At 49.1% G+C, this 15,696-nt stretch overlaps 1 protein-coding gene across 1 annotated transcript in view; it reads left to right on the top strand.

Moving 5' to 3' along the window:
• The window catches only part of LOC106812767 (A disintegrin and metalloproteinase with thrombospondin motifs 18-like), a gene marked incomplete at both ends in the record, with an annotated part of 15,456 nt that extends 4,096 nt beyond the window's left edge, over window positions 1-11,360 (top strand). The window contains 1 exon segment of the mRNA XM_014816737.1: window positions 11,059-11,360. Within this exon segment, the coding sequence (XP_014672223.1) occupies window positions 11,059-11,360 (302 nt within the window).
• Window positions 11,361-15,696: the final 4,336 nt, after the last annotated feature.

Here is a 15,696-nt window from a genome sequence, read left to right as displayed (position 1 = left end):
CTCTCTCTCGCTCTCTCTCTCCCTCTCTCTCTCTCTCTCTCGCGCTCGCTCTCTCATCTTCTCTCCTCCTCTCTCTCTCTCTCTCTCGCGTCTCTCTCTCTCATCTCTCTCTCATCTCCGCTCTCTCTCTCTCTCTCTTCTCTCGCTCTCTCTCGGTCTCTCTCTCTCTCTCTCTCTCTCTCTCTCTCTATAGATCTATTTTATCCTCTTTACCTCTTCTCTCTCTCTCTCCCATCTATCTCTCTTCTTATTTATCTCTCTGTCTTTCCTCTCTCTCATCTCTCTCTTCGCGCTCCCTTCTCTCCTCTCTCTCCTCTCTTTCGCTCTATTCTGTCGCTCTCCCCTCACGGCTTCCCACTTCCCGCTCATGGTGTCTCAATTTATCTCTTTATTTCTATCGCTCGTTCTGTTTTTCTCTGCTCCCTGTCCTGCATCCCCTATCTGATTCTGTATGAGTGAGAAGGCCTGCGAGGAAACCCCCAGACAAGAGGCATAATAGAGAGAGAAGGGGGCGAGGAGAATTAGAGACGTGAGAGACGGAGACGTGAGGACCGCGAGAGCAGAGCGGAGACGAGAGAGAGAGCGACGGAGAGTGAGGAGACGGCATAGAGAAGAGAGCGCGGAGAGAGAGCGAGACGGTGAGAGAGACAGTGAGCGGCGCCTTAAACAGAAGCACGAAATAGCGACACTCTGTCAGAATACAGACTTGCTTGTCGCGAGAGACGAGAGAGAACGAGAGAGAGAGACGAGAGAGAGAGCGAGGAGCGGAAATAAGATCAAATCAGACACAGTCACAAACGACGAACACACGAGCGGGAGGATAAATGACGAACACAACGCAGACGCACCCACCCACACACACACACCACACACAACACCCACACCCCCCACACCGACACACACACACACACACACCACCTCGCGCGCCGCGCGCGCGCCACGCACGCGCGCACGCATGCAACACGTACACACACAACACGACGCACGCACGCACGGCACGCACGCACACCAACAGCGACACAACACGACATACACGCGACCTTGACTCTATGTTAACGATTTTGTAAACTCTTCTCAATATCTTACGACGTAGACCGCTCTGAGACGGAGTAGAAAATCGAGAAAATGCCTACGCTCGAAAAACTCGTTTTGTCGAATGAAGCGTTGAACAAACGATGAATGAAAGGCTTTATCGACATTTCCCGATTCTGATCGGTTCTGTCGCGAGGTCGCGTTCTAGTGGCGGAGTATGACGTCAGCGCGTCACGTGATCGCTTCTCGGACGTATGGGGAATCGCCCGGGGCGAATTGTCTCTACTCGCATCATGTAAGTACATAATCATTAATATTATTAATTACTCTTAGCAGGCCGCCGCACACAACAACTACTACATCATCAACAAATGCGGTATTCGGCTAAACACAGATCTGTACTATTAAATTATATGAATAGAGATAAGAAATAGAATGAAATGGAATAGCAATATAGATTAGAAGCGAAGCGTAATCGAAGTGGAAAGGTTCAACCGCACACGAATGCATTTTTCACAGCGGTTCTACCTCTGCTAGAAGTAAGAACATATAGCATAGATATTAGGACCTACTAGCAGAATTATAATGTAACTGCGTTAAAGTATATATAAGTGGATCTATATAATACGAATGTGTCTGATTTGTCACGCGCAGAGACTAGATGCCGTCCTTTTACGACATTAATTTAACGTGGCACGTATAATTACTATGTGGGTGGGGGGTACTATGGGTTAACTATGTTAAACTATGTATAACACTCCATAAAATTAGATCACTGTTTGATGGAATGCATCATGTCTGGAAACTATCGCTGAATCTGTGCACAAGCGGTAATAATACTCTGGACGACTGCTTCGCGTGAAACGTGACGCGTATTGACGATTCGTCAAATTTGTTCACTTGTTTGCCATTTGGACGTCACAAGCTAAAGGCGGAAAACTAAGCGTTGACAAAACAACTTAACGAACCTAGCAATCTTCCTCGGGTAACCTGGCGTTGATATGCTGATAGACTCGCCTCGATCGTATGCTGCTGCGTGGCTTCTACAGCAGCGAAGAACGGGGTGATTCGTTACGACGCGGCGAGCTGCGAAAAACAGAAGGTGGAACGCCCTGTAACGGCGCGGGTTGGCGTGTCCTGAATCGCACGCGGCAAAATGTCAGCTGCGGTTAGCCGTTACATGACGACAGGCTGAGAGTCATGCATGTTCAAGCGGTGAACGCTCTTTTTTGCCGCGATTCATTAGATCGGCGAGTTCATTTACCATTTTTTCATGTCGATATACGGGAATTCTGACTGCGTCAAAATTGCTTTAATTACTCTTTACGACGTAGGATGAATTTTTTTCGCGCGGGGCAAATTAAAAGGTCGATTTATTTATAGTGCGTGTACACGACTCCTGATAGGTTGAGCTGCTTTTTGCATTGCGCCTAAATTGAAATAGTAATGTCGAGTGCAAGGAATGAGTATCTATACCTCTTCCGCACTAAACGAATAATTCGATGCGATAGGGCCAGCCAGTACGTCGAGTATTGGCCGCTTTTAGCGAAATGAAGCCGCGTTCACACGTAGAGAAATCGAGTATTAGACGTTCCACGAAGCAATACGAGGCCAAGATCGGTCTCTAAACAGATCGGATTTTCATGTAAATACGGGCTTTCCAGACCCGAATAATTTGTCGTTGCTGAGGAGCGATACGGGATTTCTTGGACGCGCTTTCCTCATGTAACGCACTAATACCGGATTTCGCAGCCGCGTATTTTATAGACTGGTCCGCGCTTGACAGTTCCATGTGTACCGCGAGTGAGAACGGTCGAGCGCGGACGTACTACGTATGTTATGCGGCATGTTGGTGCGCATTGCCTTGTTTATTTCGCATGGTTCTCGGCTTATTTAAAGCAGCTCGCAGGCTCGCAAATACCGTATTTCTTTGGGCGCGAGATCAGCGTGTGAACGCCTCGGCCGACGTATTTGTCTCGATACGTATGTCGAAATCGCCGCTATTCAGAATTACGAGGTTCGTGTTGAACGAGGCTATAGTTGCTACGAACTTCTGCGCCAGAGATATGTGACATTGATTTCTAGAAAATGTGCCCCACGCGGTATACTATACACGCGACCGTCTGCTGTTATACTCTCATTTTCTCGCCGGTGGAATGGCCCGACGTCTCGTCCGGAACCTTCTATCGCGTTCGTACCTTCCACATAGAATCCCCATGCGGCAATAATCAGAGCTATATAGATATATATAATATATAATTATATATTATAGATTATTATATATACATAATAATAATCTATATCTATACTCCTTGATATACATGCTAGCCTCTATAGTCATGATCCATGTCATGCTATACACGGCGTGTGCGAACGTGTATGCGCTCGCGCGTGCGTGCATGCGCGTGTATCGTGTTAGGTATGCACGCACTGCCTCGCGTTTTGCTGTATCGTATACGCTTCACATATGTATAGTATAGCGACGACCTTCCTTCCGGGCACTGCATCAGATATCTCATCCCATTGAATTCAATTCTCTCCGAATTCGCGAACGATTTTATCGTCCGCTCCTCTAGCTCGCAGCTGTGATGGGACAGACTTTTGTACATCTCTATACAGCTTACACTTCCCGCTCGCACACAAAGAGTGACACGACGCCCAGATAGCTAACCAATAGCTTTACTGAAAGAAAACGGTTATTCCTCTGACGCGAGGACTGGCGATTAATTACCTGGTTGAATCTTGTGATTCTGCGGAAGAGACTCAGCGGGCAGCTCGTGGGATGCTAATTTAGAATGAATCGGGAGCTAGGAAATGCGCACGTATTTTTAATTCAAGACGTTGGAATGGTCTTGCCTCCCGCCCTTCTCTATCATTACAGCGTAGAGACGCAGAACCCCCCAAGGAATCGGGACGTTGCTGCTGTAAACGCGTGGTAGATATAAGATAACAGACAACCACGCCTATTTATATCCACACAAGGAACGGTCAGCTTACTGCTGCTACTACTTGACTTACCACGCACTGTACCACGTCTTGCTATTACTTCTTCTCCTTCTTCTTCTTGACTTCTTCTTACTTTTCTTCTTCTTCTTCCTCTTCTTATTATTTGCACACCTGTGTCGCTGAATCATTCCTTGCCATCAAACACATAGACTCACCCGCAATTGTCCGAGTTATGTAGGAGGTAATGTCAGTTGGAGGTCGACGGAACCAGGCAACGTATATATAGGCGTCTAGGCTGTGTTCTAGACAGGCTATTGGTGAAAATCGATGTTTTATGCAAACGACTCTTACTACTTCATCATCCCATCACCATCATCATCATCATTCATCCATCTCAGCATCATCATCATCATCATCATCACCTTCATTATCAATTATCATCATTATCACCTTCATCATCATCATCATCATCTCATTTACTTCTCTCTTTTTTCTTTTTCTTCTTCTTATTATTATATTATTATTATTCATCATCATCATCATCATCATAATCAGTTCAACAGGCTCGGCGTCGTATTTTTTGTCGTCGTCTCGTTGTGCAAGCTCCTTTGCTAACACGCCAGGGCGCGAGCGGGTGGTGTTATGCAATCAGAGACATGTTACACACACACTCTCTCTCTCTCTCCATCTCTCCCCCCCCCCCCACGCCCCACCCACCCCGCCCCCCCCCCCCCCCCCCCCCGCCCCCCACCCCGCCCCCCCCCCGCCCCCCCCACCCACCCCACCCCCCCCCCCATCCCCCCCACCCCCCCTCCCCCCCCCCCCCCCCTCTCTCGGCTTCTCTCCTCTCTTTCGTCTCTCTCTCTCTGGTGTGTCCTCTCGCTCCCCCTCTCTCGCGCCTCTCTCTCTCTCATCTTTCTCTCTGTCGCTCTCTCGTCTTCTCTCTCCACGTTCTCCTCTCTCCCTCCCTCTCTCGCTCGCGCGCGCGCTCTCGTCTCTCTCTTCTCCTTCGTCTCTCTCTCTCTCCCTCCCGCTGCCTACTTTCTCCCTCTCTCTCGTCGCCTCTCTCTCTCTCCTCTTTCTTCGTCTTTCTCTCTCTGCTCTCTCTCTACTTCTCTTCGGTTTATGCCGCATTAATTAAAAAGGCAACGCATGAGAAGTAGTTCAGGAGCCTGCGCGGTCCTTCGTTTTTACTTACCCCGTGCTCCGGCGAGCGAGCGAGAAAGCATGAGTTCGCTCTTACATGTCGACGCAATGAACACAATGGACGAGTCTGCAATCGTGTGACGAAACATACAACATTCCCTTTGGTGGCAGCGCCGCATATACCGCGGGGTACCTCTCTCTATTCGACACACGATGGCGGTCTGATGGAATAACGCAAACGTCAGCATAAACAAACTAGAGATCGAGGGCACAGCACCTCGCAGAGCAAGCTGAATTGTCTCACTGTGACAAATTTATTATATTAATTTTAATTGAAGTGAAAATTTTAATTAATTATTAATTAATTAAATAATAATTGGATCCGTGATCACACCAAAAGGTAATCAATTTCAAGTTACCCTATTTGGACCTTTCCTGAATTTTTTAATTATTATTAGTTAACTAATTGGAATCCGCGATCATCCAACCAAAATGTTAATCAATTATAGTTACCCATTTCTGACCTATCCTGCAAAATGTTTTATTAATTAAAATTAATTAATTAATTGGATCCGGATCACCACGAAAATCTCATCAATTCTAAGTTAGGCGATTTCTGACCTATCCTGAAAATGTTATGACAATCCGTCTATAACTTTTTCAGTTAGGCTGTACACAAACTAACCCACAAACCCACAAACAAACAGTCAAACACACGCCGGTGAAAACATAACCTCCTGCTAACCCCTTGGCGGAGGTAACAAACTACGACAAGTGAAGGCGGTGTGTTCAACATGGCTTTCCTCCCCCATTCTATCTATCACCCTCCTCTCTCCCTCTGTTCTTCTTTCTCTCTCTCCCTGTCTCCCCCCCCTCTCTCTCTCTTTTTTTTTCTCTCTCTGTCTGTCTCTCTGTCACTCTCGTTCTCTCTGTCTCGGATCGCCTTCGCTCTCTTTCTTTCTCTAGCTCTCTCTCTCCTTTTCTCTCACTCTCTCTCTCTCATTAATATATATCTCTATCTTGCTGAACATTCTGCAATGTCGTGAACCGACGCTTCCATTGCTGCTGCCAATTTCCCTCGAAACACAAATGTCTACCGGAACACATCACGTGATACCGTGACGTTGTCGTAAACAGCCGTAGCTGAGGGTTGTCTGAGCTGACATCGTGCGTCCGCAAACAACAACAACAACACCGCTATCAACAACAAAGCTACCGCCTCCCCTTACCACTTGCCACACACCCCTCCCCCGTTACGCCTTTACCCCAACCCCCGTCCCTTTACCCCTTCCCTTTACCTCTTGCCACATACCCCGTCCCCCGTTACGCCCCTCCCTTTAACTCTAACCCTACCCCTTTATCCCCTTCCCTTTACCCCCATTACCCAGCTCTGCTACCCCCGTCCGCTTACCCCCTTGCCCTAATACCGTTCTTTTACCGCTTCCCTCAACCTCTTACCCTACCTCCGTTCCCCCTCCAGCTACCCCTCTCTCACTACCCCCTCACTCCCTATTCCCGCCAGTCGGTCCGATATTTACGATTTAATATCAGTAAGAAATACGTGAGTATCTACACGCGTGCATCCGATGCCTCTACGATTCTAGATTCACGCGAGTGCGTAACCTGAAGTTGAACTGTGATTGCCGACGCTTTCAACGTTGACGTGCTAGCAGCGCGTAGACGCGCATGCATACGCCTAATTGGGAGTGTGTGTGCGTGCGTGTGTGTGCGTGCTCGTGCGCGCGCCTGTGTGTACGTGCTATGTGTGCGTGTGCGTGCGTGGTTGTCTGTGAGTGCGCGCGCGTGCGTATGTACGTGCGTGGTTGTGTGTGTGTGTGTGTGCGCGCGTGCGTGGTTGTATGTGCGTGCGCGCGTCTGTGTGCGTGAGTGTGTGTGGTGTGTGTGTGCGCGCGCGCGCGTGTGCGCGCGCGCGTGTGTTTGTGTGCGTGTGTGTGACTGTGGTTTGCGCGCGCGTGTGTATGTACGCGCCTGGTTGTATGTGCGTGCGCGCGCCTGTGTGCGTGTGTCTTGAAAGGTTCTAATCGAATAAAGTTATATGTTTTCGTCCGGACGGCGACGGACGAGGTGGGATGGAAGTAAGCGGGGGCAGCTATAATAGATGTGTTAATGCAGCCGCTGCTGTTTTAATGACATTACATGAATCACGGCGCATCACTTAGCCGCCTATGTGCTGCATTCGCTTATTTCCCACGTCTTCGGCTTGCTAGCAGGCAGGGCGTGCCTATCCTAAACTAACGTGGTTGTGAGTCATTCTCAGCAAACGGCCATGCCTCTAAATGTGATGAATTCACACGTTAAACGCGTTTGTGTGTCATCCTCACCGTACGTTTACCCGTCTAATGACAATGAATACATGTAATGCTAAACGTGGTTGTTTGTCACTCTCACCATACTTCCATTTTTCTAATGACAATGAATGCGTGCTGACCATAGTTGCCTATCACTCTCACCATACTGCCACCCCTCAAGTAATGGTGATCACATGCTAAACCTAGCTGTGTGTCACTCTCCCCATATATAGTGACATCAGCAGTGAATAATTATAGATTCATTATTATTCACTCCTGGTGACATCTTTCTAAATATCACGAATACATGCTAAATCTCCTAAATGCTAATCCAATCGTACTGTCACCCCTCTATAATCATTCTATCTTCGTTCTATGCGCGGATATACGTCACTGCAATCACACTGTCACCCCTCTATAATCATGCTATCTTCATTCTACGCGTGAAGATATATCACCGCAATCACACTGTCACCTCTATATTATCATGCTATCTTCATTCTACGTGTGGAGTTACGTCACTCCAATCATACTGTCACCATTCTGGATCTGCCGTGCGTGTCACCTTCAAACATGCTGCTGTATTTACTTCAAACTGCCGGAGGAAGAAACGCTTGATGAGAGCATCTTCATACTAGATCGTCCTACTAAACACTTCTCGCGTACTTTCCCCCCCGATATTGATTTTGTGCGATTTGCCGAGGAAGGTTTTCCCTTGTTGGGATTCTGTGAACAAACCCGACAAGATACGGAGGCAGGTTCGCGCATTTTCCTTCTTAAATATAAAACGTGATATAGTCGCGGTAAACATGACGCGAGTGTTCTAACGTTTAGCTTCTAAGCATACTGTACTCGCTCGCATCCTGATGTTGTGCTCTGTAGTCCCACTGTACTCGGTATATGTAGTGTTATATGAACACCTGTATACGAGGGATAGCAGGCGGGAGAGACAGTGTGACTGAACATTGATGTTGACAGAACAACAACTAACAACGCACACGCGTCAACGTATCAGCATTTTATTCTAAAATGTCGTACACTAAATTCTATGACAACAACGAATCCGTATGTCCAGTAGTCGACGAACAAATGCTGTATATAAAGGAAGATATATGATACATCAACGTTCACTGTAACCTCGTGAGTATCTTGCACTGTTCACGACATGGTTTGGGTGAGCATGGGCGTACGTTTCGGCTTGCGCCTGCACGCTGCATAAGTACCGCAGTGAAATAAAAGTAGGGCGTCTTCTGATGATTAACGGTAATTAATGAGAAACACAAGCAGCATGTAAGTGCTGTTCGCCCTGCGGACTGATATATGCTCAGTGGCATGTCTCCACCCCTCTCTAGTTCTCTCTCTCTCTCTCCTCTCTCTCTCTTCGCCTCTATGCTCTCTCTCTCACTCATTTCACCCTCACTCTCTCTTTCTCTTCTCCTCTTGGACGCAAAACAACTCTTGCTCTCTCTCGTTCTCCTCCCCTGGCCTCCCGACCCGCCCCCCCGCTGTCTCACTCTATCTGTCTCACACACTGTCTTGTGTCCGTCTCTCTCACTATCTCTCTTTCTTTGTCCCCTCATTCTTTTTCTTCTTTTTCCCTCCGGTTCCTTCAACCTCATCCCTCCATTAGAGTCTCCCTCGATTCCTCGTGCCCTTCCCATCATGGAGAATATGTACACAAACGAAGCCAACTCGACGCTTTTTGTTTAGACTATCGTACTCAAAACCAAATATTCTCATTAAAAGCTACCGATCTATGCTCGTGTGCGAGTGACAGCTGATGGCGACCGTCTACAATATAAAATATACAGAGAAAATTAAACGTATGCAGTTACGGTGTTGAGCCCATAGTCGGTTCCTGGCGTATCATATCTAATATGTAGTGCAGACACGTCGACAGCAAGCGCCTGCTTACGACATACCTTCGTCTGCTTGCGAACGAGCTTAAAAATTTCAAGAGTAATTTCACCTCGCGATAAATTCAAGTATTCATCCCCGCTAGCGTAAATGTTGAAACTCGTTGCTAGCATATATATATATATATATATATATATATAGCTATAGCGTGGATTAGGCTTGGCGCGTACTGGTTCTAGCGCTCCTATAACTTCATGCGCTTACTCTTCTATCTTCTACAGGTGCATTCACCGTAAAATAAAAATGCTCGCAATGTCACCACGAAATCCGATTAACTTATTACAAAAACGTTGAAACGTTAGCCACCGCCACCTGTGTTATATCGAAACATGAGCGCATAGCAATGGTTAGCAGACGAACCGACGGGCAAACGGACAGGTAGGCAGACTGACAGACGGACGAAAGTAGAAACATACAGACTGGAGTCTGGATGACAGACAGACATACAGATTGACTGACAGAGAGATTGACGGATAGACAGACGTGAATAGGGACGAACAGACAGGCATACAGACAGACTGACTGATAGATTGACGGACAGACTGACTGATAGATTGACGAACAGACAGACTGACGGACAGACAGACGTGAATAGGGACGAACAGACAGGCATACAGACTGACTGACAGACAGACTGACTGACAGACTGACTGATAAATTGACGGACAGAGGGACGGACGAATGACAGGCGAATGACAGCACGCGGAACGTCGACGTCTGGCACTATATTTACACACTTAAACTAAGTAGATCCTCGAGTAGACGGCGAGCGCGTACTCCTTCGCGGACGGATCACGCGTGGACGGTTGACGCGAAGTAGTTCCATCTCTCACCGCCAGGTGGCGCCGCGCCGCACGCAGTCAGAGCCATCCTAGCTCGTACTGAAGATCGGGTAGATGCTGCAGGTAGCGCAGCCCTAGTTCTGTCGTCAGTCGGTCGATCATGCGCACGTCTGCCGACGTCATGTCGCCATCGTTACCGGCGCCGGTGGCGACAGCGTCGACGTCACTTCCGGACGATGACGATAGGTAGCCGCCGCCGCTGCCGCCGCGATGACGACACGCGTCGCTGCTCGACCGTCGGTCGCCGCTGGTGGCGCTGCAGTCGTCGAACCACGCGCGCTGTTCGTAGGGGGCGCGTTCCGGTTCCCGTTTCGCTTCCGGATCCGGATCCGGTTCGCTCTCCGCGGGCGGGTCTGGGTTCTCCCGGCGATTTCTCTCCTCTCGCACGAGTTCTTCGTTCGCGTTCCGCCAGAGGGCGCAATCGTCCTTGGCGGGCCTTGTCCATCGCTGCAGCGGGCTTCTTCTCCCCGGCCTTTCCACTGAGCTGGGCTTCCCCCAGTGAACGACGATGCTCGGCTGGCGGTCGTCCTGGCGACCGTAGCGACGCGCGTCGACGAGCGCATGTCCGGCGACGTCCTCCTCGCGCGCGACATCGTCAGCGTAGGCGTCGTCGCCACTGTCGCTGCCGTGAGCGAGCCGACGGGCCGGGGTCGTCTGCTGCGAGCAGGCACGCGATGGTGGCGTCATCGTTGTGCACGTGGGCGAACTGATCTGAAATCGTGAGTGGGCGTTGTGAGTTCATGAATCTTAAGGGAGATAAAGAAGCAGAGAGAAAGAGAGCGCGAGAGCGCACGCAGGGAACAAGGTGGCTTGTCTCGATTTCATCCCTTGCACCGCTAACTTTATTTGCAATTTTATCTTTACAGTTCCTGCGTACAAGCTCGTCGTTCCAACCGACCTACACGGAGGAATCGTCAAGCGACATGCTGACGTCATCGACGATCAACTCCATTACAAATTCGAAGGACTTCACGATGATGACGAGCCGTTTGAATTGCTTCTCCACCGGAAGATGGAGCCACTGTCGCCGACTTTCGTCATGGTCGAGCGCCACGAGGACATCAGTCAGAACCGCATGCGTCACGTGGAGTCGCCATCTTGTTATTACTTCGCCAACGTGACGTCACACGCGAACAGCATTGCCGCCGTCAGCACGTGCGACGGTCTGGTAAGTGTGATGGTCAGAAAATCGCGCTAACGGCACACCCTCTATTTTCTTCTCGAGTCATCGCTTGGCACAGATGTTTGATAATAAATTCTGTGGGAATCACATCGGAGAGTTGCCGTCTGATACGAACAATGTTTCATAGCAATTGCTGATCGTTAGCTTCATCCTAACCTATAACACACTGTAATACCAATAACCCCTACCTTCACCCCCGATCGACTGAAGTCATAATGGACCCAAAACGCCATCTTCCTCCAACATCGTATTTCAAGCAATAATCTCGTTGCTGCCTCCGGCATTCACGCTAATCAGCTCGTCTTTCGACCGCCAGTCCTTTCTGCGAATTTTTGAGTAGTCTGAAGGTTATTCACTGCAGGCCCCTAGAGCGCAAACAGACAGTGAACGCTCGCAGTCTCCCACACTGCCGGTAAATCTATCACACGTTGATAATCGACGTTGCCAACCACCTTGCGGCAATGTCACGCACATTTATCATTCGCTCTGATACACGGCCATTCACCTTGAACCATTATTTTCAGCACCTTTGAGCACTGCCATTCCTATTTTAATCAACTTCATTCATTTTAGTCACAGTCATTTACCCTTTCTCACTGTCATTCGCCTTTGAACTTCTTGCATTTTCGTCGCTCTGCAGCGACTGCTGAACAATGCCGCACCACTGCACAGCATCCATTAACCTCCTCCCGCGTGGGGGCGCCCTCAGCAGCAGCAGCAGCAGGGCGTCGCTGTCTGCGCAGCCGCGTGCGCGTTTGACGGGTCGTCGACACTGCGGGGGCGACGTCGGCACGTCTGTCGGCGACGATTGGACTGGCGACGACGGACGACCGAAGAATTGCTGTCGGCGCGACATCGTGCGTGACGTAGACGGGACGTAGCCGTGACGTGGACGTGACGTGGCGTGCGTCGACGTTGTCGTCGTTATCGATATGTTCGCGTGTTCGATAAACGTACGATCGATTAACTGTGATCGATTACATGTAAGTGATTACGTACATCCGATACGCAGGTTCAATTATATACGTTCGATTATGTACACATCTGATCGACACACTCATTCGATGACATGCCACGTTTGATGCACAGGGTTCGATTGCATGCGTTCGATATGCCAGTTCAATTACTTACGTTCGATTATACACGCCTGATCGATACGCTTGTTCGATTTTATACGTTTGTTAAACTATCGAGGAAGCTTCTGTTTTTTCGTCAGACATCCGAGGTGAACAAACTCCTCATGAGGAAGTGTGCGCACGTGTGTGTGGCGGTGTTTGTATCTGGTGTGTGCGATGGTCAGCGTATATATATATATATATGTAGTGTTGATCACAAACCTTGAACCGGGCTGCGTTCGTGCGCGCGTGCGTGGGTGCGCCCTGCCCGCGTGCACGCGACCACGATGCTAGCAACAATAGTCCTGCAAATCACCAAAATCACATGCGACTTAGAGAGCGAAAGAGCGAGAAAGGGGGGGGGTGGAGGTGGACGAACCACGTTTCCGTAGTTTTCTTTTATTCTGCGTGGCAGTACTCGCGCACGTTGGGCTTCTAGTTCTCGTTCTATACGCTGTCGACAGCTTCGCGGCGCGCGCAGGCTGACGCAGACGCGCTTCCTGTCACGTGCCCGCTACACGCTTGCGCTGCCCCGCGCGCTGTGACTGGCTGTGGTGCATAGATGCTGATGTGATTTTAGACAAATGCGCGTAGCATATGCCAAATACGGGGTCGTGGGTCGGGTGGGGAGAGTGCGCATGGGGTGTGAGAGAGCGAGTGAGATAGCAAGAGAAAAATAGAGAGAGAGATGCGCAGAGAGAAAGAGAGAGAGAAAGAGAGAGAGAGAGAGAGAGAGAGAGAGAGAGAGAGAGAGACAAACAACACACACACCACACACACCACATATATATATATATATATAATATATATATATATATAGTATATATATATGCGCGCACGCAGGCGCATAGCACAGACGCACACACGGCACGGCGCGCGAAATCGTATACCCTTGTGGGCTAATGCGCCCTCTGTCTTCTTCATGCTTTCTCTCTCTCTCCGTCTTCTCGTGCTGCCTCTCTGCTTCTCTCTCTCCTCTTCTTCATCTCTTCTTCTCTTTGCTTCATGCTGCTCTCTCTCTCTCCTATCTTTCATCTGCTCTGCTTTCTTCATCTTCTCTCTCTCTCTTTCTTCATCTGCTCTCTGCTTTCTTATCTCTCTGCCTCAATCTTATATATTCATCTCTCTTTCTCTCTTCGTCTCTGTCTCTCCCTGTTTCTCCTCCTCCATTCTTACTACTTCCCCTCTTCTTTGCGCTACCCTTCTCTCTTCCCACTCTATCTCTCCGCCTTTCTCTCTGGCTCTTTCCCCGGCGTTTATCCACTCCCTCATGCTACCTCGCTCTATCACTCTCCACGTCCTTATTATCCCATACCCCTCTTTATATACATAGAAGATATGATATGATACCTACCGACTGGACAATGAATATCGTTCGGTTCTACCTCGTAGAGGAAGTGAGATGTTTCCAAGATGGCGTCGGCTGCTGCTCCATCGGTGGATCTGCGGTGTCGGCGGATGAGTGAGGATGGCACGGGTTGAATCATGTAGTGTGATCGCGGGGTCATGATCACTCCCCTCTGCAGCATCATCCACGTAGAGCGCAGGCGGAGAAGAAGGTTAAGAAGAAAAAGAAGAAGCGAGAAAGAGATTTACATGCGAGAACTTTAAACAAAGGACGATGAGAGATGCATGAAGACGATGAGAAGATGATGAATTCTCGCTCTCTCTCGCTCTCTCTCTCTCTCTCTCTCTCTCTCTCTGCATCGTCCTCTGTTGTCTGTCTGTCTGTGCTGTCTGTCTTGGTCTGTCTGTCTGTTGTCTGTCTGTGCTGTTTTGTCTGTCGCTGTCTGTCTGTCTGTCCGTCCGCGTCGTCGCGTCCGGTCCGTTCCGTCCGTCCGTCCGTCCGTCTCTCTCTCTCTCGCGCGCGCTCTCTCTTTCTTTCTCTGTCTGTCTGTCTCTCTCTCTCTCTCTCTCTCTCTCTCTCATCACTCTCTCACTCTCTAACGAGAGAAATCAGGTGGATAGAAAATTGTCCGGACAAATGCAAGAAGTTCAAAGGCGAATGACAGTGAGAAAGGGTAAATGACTGTGACTAAAATGAAATTGAAGTTTGATTAAATAGGAATGCAGTGCTCAAAAGGTGTGAATAATAATGTTCAAGGTAAAATGGCCGTGTATCAGAGCGGAATGATAAATGTGGCGTGACATTGCGCGCAAGGTGGTTGGCAAACGTCGATTATGCAACGTGTGATAGATTTTAGCGGAGTGTGGGAGCTGCGAGCGGTTGCACTTGTCTTGAAGTTTGCGCTCTAGGGGCCTGCAGGTGATAACGCTTCAGACTACTCAAATAAATCGCAGAAAGGACTGCGGTCGAAGACGAGGCTGATTAGCGTGAATGGCCGGGAGGCAGCACGAGATTTATTGCTTTGAATACGATGTTGGAGGAGATGGCGTTTTGGGTCATTATGACTTCAGTGCCGATCGGGGTGAAGGTAGGGGTTTATTGTCATTGACAGTGTGTTATAGCGGTAGGATGAAGCTTAACCGATCAAGCAATTGCTATGAAACATTGTTCGTATCAAGACGGGCAACTCTCGCGATGTGATTCGCGCACGAGATTTTATTATGCAAAAATCTGTGGCGCAAGCGATGACTCGAGAAAAGAAAATAGAGGTGTTGGCCGTTAGCGCGATTTTCTGACCATCACACTTACCAGAACGCGTCGCACTGTGCTTTGAAGCGGCGGCAAGTGCTGTTCGCGTGTGACGTCAGCGTTGGCGAGTCATATACAAGATGGCGACTCCACGTGCACGCATGGCGTTCTGACTATGTCGGGCTGTGGCGCTCGACCATGACGAAAGTTCGCGAAACAGTGGCTTTCCATCTTCCGTGGAGAAGCATATTAAACCGGGTCGTCATCAATCGGTAAGTCCTTCGAATTTGTAATGGGAGTTGTCGTCGATGACAGTCAGCATGTCCTTGACGATTGCCTCGTGTAGGTCGGTTGGAAGCGACGACTTGTAGCGCAGGAACTGTAAAGATAAAATTGCAAATATAGTAACGAGTGCAAGGGATGAAATCGAGACAAGCCACCGTTGTTCCTGCGTGCGCTCTCGCGCTTGCTCTTTCTCGTCTCTTTTTCTCATCTCGTCTCATCTCTTCATGCTCTCTCTCTTTTCTCTCTCTCCTGCGATCGCGTCCTCTCTCTTCCTCTCTCCTCCTCTTTCTCTCTCTTGTTCTCCTCTACCTCTCCCTCCTTTCTC

Source organism: Priapulus caudatus, unplaced genomic scaffold (assembly GCF_000485595.1).
Source record: "Priapulus caudatus unplaced genomic scaffold, Priapulus_caudatus-5.0.1 Scaffold684, whole genome shotgun sequence".
Classification (NCBI taxonomy): Eukaryota; Metazoa; Priapulida; class Priapulimorpha; order Priapulimorphida; family Priapulidae; genus Priapulus; species Priapulus caudatus.
The sequence above is the reverse complement of the archived record's forward strand: the minus strand, read 5'-3'. Positions and strand labels throughout refer to the sequence as shown.